The sequence below is a fragment of the Piliocolobus tephrosceles genome, chromosome 21, assembly GCF_002776525.5.
Source record: "Piliocolobus tephrosceles isolate RC106 chromosome 21, ASM277652v3, whole genome shotgun sequence".
Taxonomy (NCBI): Eukaryota; Metazoa; Chordata; class Mammalia; order Primates; family Cercopithecidae; genus Piliocolobus; species Piliocolobus tephrosceles.
In genome coordinates this window covers 7,171,711-7,181,449 of record NC_045454.1, presented here as the reverse complement: position 1 = coordinate 7,181,449, position 9,739 = coordinate 7,171,711, and the positions used below count along the sequence as shown (strand labels likewise).

The 9,739-nt window shown below is 53.6% G+C and overlaps 1 protein-coding gene across 3 annotated transcripts in view; it reads right to left on the bottom strand.

The window, feature by feature from the left end:
* Positions 1-9,645, bottom strand: part of KLK6 (kallikrein related peptidase 6) — a 15,678-nt gene extending 6,033 nt beyond the window's left edge. Inside the window, exons 1-6 of one of the 3 annotated variants that reach the window (XM_026448379.1) lie at positions 9,474-9,645; positions 8,455-8,506; positions 7,982-8,029; positions 7,070-7,226; positions 2,907-3,154; positions 1,432-1,568 (exon numbers count right to left, since the gene is read on the bottom strand). In XM_026448379.1, coding sequence (XP_026304164.1) covers positions 1,432-1,568; positions 2,907-3,154; positions 7,070-7,226; positions 7,982-8,021 — 582 coding nt within the window. In that variant the 5' untranslated portion in view covers positions 8,022-8,029; positions 8,455-8,506; positions 9,474-9,645. Of the gene's footprint in view, positions 1-1,431; positions 1,569-2,906; positions 3,155-7,069; positions 7,227-7,981; positions 8,030-8,454; positions 8,507-9,473 lie in introns of those variants that run through there. The other 2 variants (XM_026448380.1, XM_026448381.1) reach the window with 2 other exon arrangements.
* Between the last annotated feature and the right edge of the window lie 94 nt (positions 9,646-9,739).

Here is a 9,739-nt window from a genome sequence, read left to right as displayed (position 1 = left end):
GGAAGAGAAGGAGGAAGAAGGGCAGGAGGAGAGGGAGGGGGAAGAGACGGTAAGACCCAGGTGGGAGAGGTAAGGAAGGCCCAGGGAGAGATACGCCTGGCACTATTCAGTCCCGGGACACCTCTCCACCTCGTGTCTTGAGGACAGTCTTGCCCGCCTGCCCTTTCTTTGTGTCCAAGTTGCTATGTATCGCTTTCCCTGTCTCTGTCTCTGTTTCTGCCTCAGTCTCCCTCTTGGTTGGTCTCTGCACATCCCTCAATGCATTAGTCATTCTGGCACAAAGAGGAGAGCCTGGATGGATGACAATGGAGGAAACCCAAGTTAAAGTATTCAGGAGGGAGTCCCCTTTCCCCAACTAGCGTCTCCCTCCTCCAGAGCCTGGTTGTTTCTGAGCAGAACTCGTGGGGGCTGCGTTTGAGGAAGGACAGTCCGCTCACACCATCTGCCTCCTTACTGCCTCTCTTTGGTTCTTTTTGTTTTTAGTTAGAGTCTGGCTCTGTCCCCAGGCTGGAGTGCAGTGGCGCTATCTCAGCTCATTGCAGCCTCCGCCTCCCGGGTTTAAGCGATTCTCCAGCCTCAGCCTCCCGAGTAGCTGGGATTACAGGTGTGTGCCACCATGCTTGGATAATTTTTGTTTGTTTGCTTGCTGTTTTTTTTTTTTTTTTGAGGCAGAGTCTTGCTCTGTCACCCAGGCAGGAGTGCAGTGGCACGATCTCGGCTCACTGCAACAACCTCCGCCTCTGGTTTCAAGTGATTCTCCTGCCACAGCCTCCTGAGTAGCTGGGACTACAGGCACCCACCACTACACCCAGCTAATTTTTGTATGTTTAGTAGACATGAAATTTCACCATATTGGCCAGGATGGTCTCAATCTGTTGACTGGTGATTCACCCACCTCGGCCTCCCAAGGTGCTGGGATTACAGGCATGAGCCACTGTGCCCGGCCTAATTTTTGTATTTTTAGTAGAGATAGGGTTTCACCATGTTGGTCAGGCTGGTCTCAAACTCCTGACCCCAGGTGATCCTCCCACCTCGGCCTCCCAAAGTGCTAGGATTACAGATGTGAGCCACCGCGCCTTGGTCTCTCTGATTCTTGACCCCTCTACCTCCATCCTTGTCTCTGCACTTCCTGTCTCTGCCGGTTGTGTCTTTATATCTCTGCATGTCCCTGACTGTGTCTCTGTGTGTCTTTGGGAGGCCGAGGTGGGCATATCATGAGGTCAGGAGTTTGAGACCAGCCTGGCCAACGTGGTGACACCCCATCTTTACTAAGTCTCTCCTTTTCAGGGCTTGGGTTCTCCCTCAGCCTGTCTCTATCTGTCTCTGAAAAGCTCTCTTTTAGCCTGTATCTTTCTCTTCCTGTGTCTGGCCATGTTTTTGTGTCTTTGTCCTGTCTCTGGCTGTGTAGCCGGCAGGTCCTGGTCACCTCACCTGACAGGAATCCTTCCCATACTTCTCATCCCCGGCACACAACATGTTCTGGGTGATCTGGCCGGGGTAGGCATGCTCACACTCCTCACGGGGCACCAGGTGGATGTATGCACACTGGATGGTGTCAGGGAAATCACCTGTAAGGAGAGAGATGGGCCAGACTCAGCCCAGGCCTTGCACTCCTCACATCCTCCCCAGCCATCCCCCAACCCCTATAAGTCCTCCATCCCCTACTGGTCCCTCTTTTCCATTGGTTCCCCTCTTCCTGTTTGTCTCTCATTCTTACAGCCCATTTCCATCATACCTGCCTCCTAATTGGTCCCTCTTTCTATCATTCTTCCCTCCCATTGGCTGTCTTCCTCATTAATAGTCTCGTCTCCAGGAGTCCTCATTTCCTATTGGTTTTCCTTTTCTCTTAGGTCCCTCCTCCACTTTTCTCTCTTCCAATGGTCCCACCTTCTTCAGTAGTTTCAGTTGACCTGGAGGTCTCTGCCTCTATTAGGCCCTCCTCTACTGTACCCCTCCTGCTCAGTAGTCCATTCTTCATTGGACACTTCTTGCTCATTGATTCATCTTGATGGGTCACTCTATAACCATTGGTCTTTTCCTAAGTAGCCACGCCCTCTCCCACTGGTTCTTCCTTTCTACTGGTTCTTCATCCAATGGTCCACCTCCTTCATTGGTCCTTTTCTAACTGTCTCCACCCTCCCTCATGGGTCCTCCCTTTCTATTGGCCCTTCATCCAATGGTCTACCTTCCTCATTAGTCCTTTCCTAACTAGCCCTGCCCTCCCTCATTGGGTCTCTCTTCCTATTGGTCTGCCTCCCTCCTTGGTCCTTTTCTAACTGGCCTTACCATCCTCCACTGGCTCTCCCTTCCCATTGGCCCTTCATCGAGTGGTTCACCTTTCTTATTGGCCCTTCACACACAGGCCCACCTTCATGGTTCCTACTGATCTATTGCACCTGTTTTTTCCTCTAGTGACTCCTCTGGACGATTAATCCTTTCCTCTTAGTCCCTCTTCCATCAGCTCTACCCCCATTTACTGTCTCAATTCACATCCTTCAGTCTGCTCTTGTGCTTTATTGGTTTCTCTTCTTCCATCAGTTTCTTCTCCACTATTCCTTCCTGCTCTTCAGTGAATCCTAATCAGTCCTCTTTGACCTCTGGCCTCCTTCCTGATTAGAGTTTCCCCACTGACCTTTCCTATTCATTGAACCTTCATCTTGTGTTCCAACTCTCCCATGCTATTCACCCATTGGTCGACATTTTCCATTGGCTGTTCACTGATTGGCCCCACTCCCAAATTCACCCTCCCTCTCCCTTGACCTTTCGCCTATTGAAACCTTGTCCCATTGGTCCTTACCATTAGCCCATCTTCCCAGGGCCCCTCACCAGCTGTCCCACCCTCCATCCTTTGGCCCACTTCCCCCAGTAGCCAGTAGCCTGCTCCCCACCAGCCTCCCACTACTGACCATCTGCTGTCTTGCCCCAGCCCAGGATGTGGCAGCTGGTGGTGTTGGCTGAGCAGTCCCTCTCCAGAGGAAGGGGCTGGATGAGTTCAGAGAGCTTGGCTGGGCGTGCCAGGCGCAACAGCATGATGTCCTGGTCATGGGTGGCAGCATCGTAGCCAGGGTGGATCACAGCCCGGACAACAGAACTCTGCTCCTGGGAACTCTCCCTTTGCCGAAGGTTATGCTTCCCCAGGAAGACCTGAAGATTTCTGGGAAGGAAGAGGGCTGGGTCTCACCTGGAGCCCTTGGGCTACAGCTGAGGCTTCAGAGAGGGCTGAGAAGTCAGGAATCAGCTGGCCTGATCCTCCCACAGTCTTCCCCAGCTGAGTAAATGGCAATTCCATCCTTTCAGAATAATCTTGGGGGCTATTCTTCACTCTCTTTATTTCATGCCCTACATCCAAGCTGTCCAGAAATGCTTATGCCCCTCTGAAGCATATCCAGAATCAGACCACATCTCACCTTTCCCATGGCTACCATTTTGGTTTGAGCTGCCTTTTCACTTCTGACCTGAACTAGAGCAGTAGCCTCCTCGCTGGGCTCCCTGCTCTGTCTCTGGCCCCCCACAGTCCATCCTCCACAAAGCAACCAGAACTATTTTAACAACATAAGTTGGTCCCGTGCCTCCCCTGCTCAGCCCCTCCTATGCCTCCCATCTCACTTAGAATCAAAGCCAAAGTTCTCAACGTGGTGCACCAGGCCTTGCAAGCACTGTCCCATCACCTCTCAGACATCTTCTCCTTCCACTCTCCCCTTCTCTCCCTCTGCTCCAGCCAAACACCAGCTTCCCCGTCTTGCCTTGAACACAATAGTGGTCTTACCACCCCAGGGCCTTAGCACTGCTGTTCCATCTGCCAGCAAGTCTGTCCTCCAAGTGTTTGCATACCTCACTCCCTCACTGCCTTTAAATGTCGCCTCTCGGCCGGGCGCGGTGGCTCAAGCCTGTAATCCCAGCACTTTGGGAGGCCGAGACGGGTGGATCACGAGGTCAGGAGATCGAGACCATCCTGGCTATCACGGTGAAACCCCGTCTCTACTAAAAATACAAAAACTAGCCGGGCGAGGTGGCGGGCGCCTGTAGTTCCAGCTACTCGGGAGGCTGAGGCAGGAGAATGGCGTAAACCCAGGAGGCGGAGCTTGCAGTGAGCTGAGATCTGGCCACTGCACTCCAGTCCGGGCGACAGAGCGAGACTCCGCCTCAAAAAAAAAAAAAAAAATGTCGCCTCTCAGGGAAGCCTTCCTTAGTGGCCCAATTAAAATACCAATATCTATTCCAGTAGACAATTCCTATCTCCCTCCCCTGCTTTCTGTTCCACCAGAGAACCTATCACAATCATCTGACATGCTATATATTTATCGTGAAATATTTACTCATTGTATTGTTTCTCCTCCTTGCAGAGCAATGGTGTCCACGAAATGCTACAATGCCATGTTCTCTATCTGCACTGTCCAGAGGTGGCTGGGGGAGCCACAAGCTGCAGGTGACTGCTGAGTATTTGAAATGTGGCTTGTGGATTTTCCATTTCATTCATTTCAATATAATTTGCTATATGTGACTGATGGCTACCACATTAGACAGTGCAGCTCTAGGATGTCAAGATGGGGATTTTTGTTCTATTCAGATATAGTATCTCCAGTGCCTTGATCAGCACCTGGCACATGATAGGTGTTTGATACATATTCCTGAAACAAAGAGAGTCACTCCCTTGCTCAAACGTCTCCCATGGCTCCCCATTGTCCTAAGAGTAAAGCCTGGGCTCCTCCACTTGGCACTGGAGACCCTGTGTGGATCTGGCTGTAGTCACTTTCCAACCTTATCTCCCAGCACCTTCTGCCCCCTAGTGAACGGAGAACTTTCTTTTCTGAGAATACTCAAGACGGTTCTCACCTCAGGGCTGTTATCACTGCCTTTCCTCTGCCCTGAACACTCTTTTCCCATCTTCATGCCTCCACTTGGATTTTATCTCATCAGAAAGTCCTTCCTGACCCTCCTCCATCTAAAGTAGATACCCTTATTCTTTTCCTTCATAATTTGTCCTTGTATGGGGCTTTGAAGGGTTTGCTTCTTTTGTTTGTTTGTTTTTTTGACACAGGGTCTCGCCCTGTCACCCAGGCTGGATCTGCAGTGGTGCTCTGTAGATCACAGCTCACTGCAGCTTTGAACTCCTGGGCTCAAGTGATCCACCCGCCTCGGCCTCCCAAAGTGCTGGGATTACAGGCGTGAGCCACCACGGCCAGCCCAATTTGCTTCTTCTTTCTTTCCTTTTTTTTTTTTTTTTTTTTTCAGACAGAATCTTGCTCTGTCATTCAGGCTGGAGTGCAATGGCGCCATCTCAGCTCACTGCACCCTCCGCCTCCCAGGTTCAAGCGATTTTCCTGCCTTAGCCTCCCAAGTGGCTGGGATTACAGGAGCCCACCACCACGCCTGGCTAATTTTTTTGTATTTTCAGTACAGACAGGGTTTCGCCATGTTGGCCGGGTTGGTCTCAAACTCCTGACCTCAGGTAATCCACCCACCTCGGCCTCCCAAAGGGCTGGGATTACAGGCGTGAGCCACCATGCCTGGCCCCCACTTTGCTTCTTAAATATCTGCTTGTCTGCCCCTTTCTGTCCTTGTGCTCCTGAGGGCAGGGATGATGATGTCTCATCCATTGCTGAATCTCCACTGCCCAACTCGAACGTGGGACTTAGCGGGGCCCTTAGTCAATGTGCATTGAAGGAATGAATGATGGTGGTGAGAGTCATCCCAGGTCTCCTTGGGGTTGGGGGAACCATCCCAGGGATTGCCATTTTGCTGCACCTCAGTTTCCTCATTTGCAAAATGGTGCCAAGAGTCCCTTGTGGTGGGCATTCTGGGAAAGATGTGTAAATGGCTTCACTCAGCACCTGATTGGTAGTTAGCATTAAACAAGTGGCAGCTTTTGTGAATCCAACTTGTGAGAATCAGCGCCGGGGGTTTTCGTCCTGGGCCCTCCAGCTCCTCCAACTATGCCAGCTTTTTGGATGATCTCATCTAGTCCCATGGCTTTAAATATACCCGTTTGCTGACGATGCCTTCATTTTAACCTCCAGCCCTGACCTCTCCTCTGAGCTCCAGAGGCCTCCCCGGCCTCCCTGCTGGGACATCTCCCAGGCATCTCAAACTCACCGGGGCTACAGCAAAATGTCAGATGCTCCCCTGCCCACACCCAGCCTGTTTCTCTTTCCCTCTCCCCCAGCTCAGAGAAAGACATGGCAAAACACCCAGTTGTTCAGGACAAATACCCAGATCCAGCCCTGCTTCTTTCCTCTCCCTCCTGTTTCTTGTGGACAAATTCTGCTGGCTCAGTCACAAAATTCCACATCCCAAAATATTCAACACCCCTCCATCCCCATTGCCACCGCCTGGGTTCAAGCCACCCTCTTATGTCGCCGGATGAAAGCAACAGCCCCCACGTGGGCCTCCCTCCCTCTTCTCTTGCCCAGTCCACCTTCCACGTGGTAGCTTGTAAAAATATAAATCAGGCCAGGTGTGGTGGCTCATGCCTGTAATCCCAGCACTTTGGGAGGCTGAGGTGGGCAGATCACCTGAGGTCGGGAGTTTGAGACCAGCCCGGCCAACATGGTGAAACCCCGTCTCTACCAAAAACACAAAAATTAGCCAGGCAAGGTGGTGCGCGCCTGTAATCGCAGCTACTTGAGGCAGGAGGATCGCTGGAACCCGGGAGGCGGAGGTTGCAGTGAACTGAGATCATGCCACTACACTCCAGCCTAGGTGACAGAGCAACACTGTGTCTCAAAAAACAAACAACAAAAACAAAACTGCCCAGTGGCTGCCTACTGTGCTCAGAATTAAATCCAAATGCCCATCATGCCCTGCAGGTTCCCAAATGATCCGATTCCCCCATTAGAAGGTAAGTTCATGAAGACAGCAATTTTGCTTGTTTTTTTTTCCCACTGCTATGCCCGCAGGGCCTGGCACACATTAAGTACTCAATTAAGCAATGATCGAATGCACCTGGCTATCAGATGGCCTCGTGCTGGGATGGGGGGATGCCTGTATCACCTCCTGCCTGACATCTACAAGATACAAGACACCCTCGGGGTTCAGTCGCATCTGCTGTTCATTTATGGCGTAGACTCACGGTTTTTTGCAGTGGGCAGCTGTTAGGACCCACAGAGGATGGATAAGGACCCCGCCACAGAGCAAGTGACCCGAGGCGTAGAGGGCAGCTTGGTAGGGGTGAGATGTCTTGTCGCAGGGTCCGCCATGCACCAACTTATTCTGCTCCTCTGCCCAGACTGAGGGAGAGAGGATCTGAGTCAGAGAGGAGTTCTGGAGAAACCACGCGCATCCCCCTCAAGATGAACTCCAGTCAAGACTGGTCAGGTGCAGTGGCTTATGCCTGCCTGTAATCCCAGCTGAGGCAGGAGAATCGCTTGAGCCCAGGAGTTTGAGACCAGCCTGCGTAACACATTGAGACCTCGTCTCCACAAATAAAATAAAAATAAAAATAAAAATAAAAATAAATTAGCAGGGTATGGTGGCATACACCTGTAGTCCCAGCTACTTGGGAGGCTGAGGTGGGAGGGTCGCTTGAAACCCAAGAGTTCAAGTCAGCAGTGAACTATGGATGATCGTGCCTCTACACTCCAGCCTGGGTGACAGAGCGAGACCCTGCCTCCAAAAAAAGAAAAACAAAAAAAAAGTTTCTCTGTATTTCCATTCCCAAACTTACCCCATTCCCATTGCAAACCCAACTGTCTCCCCTATCCCCGGGCTTTCTCCAACTTTCCAACGTACCTCCTACCTCTTCTCCATTTAGATCCCCATCCCTCAAGCCAACCCCGCCCCAAACCCTCATACCTTCAAGCCCACCTCCACCACCCTCCCCATCTGTCTTCCCCACCCTTAGCCTGATCCCCAACGTCTTCCTCATTTCAAAGCCCCCCAACCCCAACCCTGTGCCTATCCCCATCCCCAATACCAGCCTCTTCTCCATCAACAAGCCCCACCATGTCTGTAAACCTCCCCCATCCAAATGCCCTTTCCCCACCTGCAGCGATCAGGCTCAGCACCACCATCAGTTTCTTCATGGCTGCTCCTGGGAGGGGAAGCCGCATGGTCCATCAGTCACTACCTCGACCCTCCCCACATCCCTCCGTCTGCGCCCTCCGCATCCTCTCCTTCCTCCCTGGCCTGCTACGCTCTCCTGCCTTGACCTCTGTCCTTCCCGTCTAGCCTGCTGATTTCTTCCCCAGCCCATGTCTTCCATCAGAGGAGCCCACGAAAACAGTGCCAAAGAGAATTCAGAACTCCATCCACTGGTCCAGTGACTCATGGGGAAATTCTCATTACATCTTTCTACTTTTTTGCCTGTTGATTTGCCTTCCTGTAGACAGGAGAGGGTTACCCTAGGGGGCCCTAGCGTTCTTCTTCTGTATAGGAGTTTTCCTCTGAGCCCGGCTCTGTGCTCAGCGGTCACCCACCCCGCCCACCCGGCAGGTTCTGTGATGCCTGTGATCTTACCTGCTGCAGGCCTCCGGGCCTCTGGGGATTCTTGAGTGCGGGGAAGGAACAGCTTCGAGATGAGGAGGCAGAAAGAGTTAGAAACGCGGGGAGCCGTGGGGAGAGAAGACATTCAGATGCAGTGGCACAGCTAAGCGGAGGACGCAGGGGCCGAGGAGCCCAGAGCTGCAGGGACTGCCAGACACACCCCCCCAGCTCCCAGGCCTCCCTGGAAGAGGCTGGTTCTGTCCCCAGATGCTTCTGGAACGTCCTTTTAACCCCTGTCTCTCAGGTCCCTGAGCCGGGAGACTGGCTACACCCTTTTCCTCCTTACCCAGGCCTCCCACACACATTCCTCCCGCCCCCATGCTCTGCTCCTGGTGACCCCTGACCAGGCCTCCAGGGAGGGGAGCACTGGTCCCTGAGTGTAGTGAGGGCCTGGGCTCCTGGGTCTCAGGGAGAAGGGGCTGGGGGCCTGGACCCTTGGGACTGAAGGAGGAGGAGCTGGGAGCCTGGACTCCTGTGTCTGAGGGGCTGAGGACTGAACTCCTGGGTCTGATGGAGGAGTGGCTTGGGGCCTGGACTCCTGGGTCTGAGGGAGGAGGTGGGGACTTGGACTCCTGGGTCTGAGGGAGGAGGAGCTGGGGGCCTAGACTCCTGGGCCTGTGGGGTTTGAGGGAGAAGGGGCTGGGGGCCTGGAATCCTGGGTCTAAGGGGCTGATGCCTGGACTCCTGGGTCTGAGGGAGGAGGGGCTGGGACCTAAACTCCTGGGTCTGAGGGAGGAGGGGCTGGGGCCTGAATCTGAGGCAGAGGAAGTTCTAGTCGGCTCAGTCCTTAGACCTCCAGGTCTTGGAGAAAGCAAGTGTCTGAAGACAAATTCCGGCCTCTGGGGCAAGCAGATGGTGCCCCAGGCCTCCCTGCGCCCCCAGCACTCTCTGTGCCACCCAGGGACCCGCAGGCCCTCACTCCGGGCTCCAGAGCCCTCGGGCACTGGGAACCAGCTTGCCCAGGTTCAGTGGGGTTGGGGTGACTCACACACCTGCCCGTAGGTCCCTGTGTGTGCTGCCTGCCGACCTCCGTGTCCCCAGGAGAGAGCGAGCCAGCCCGGCAGGGAGACAGCATGTGTCACCACACTGGGCCCCGCCCCTGCCCCGGGCTGGGGAGCAGGCCAAGGCGCTATGGGGAAAGGGCCCAGGAACAATTGGGCTTTGTCCGCCCCCAGCACCCCAGTGCCATGCTCCCAGCAGCTCCGCGCCTCAACCTCTCTTCCGGCGGGCAGGCGGGAGGACGGTTACATCAATGGCT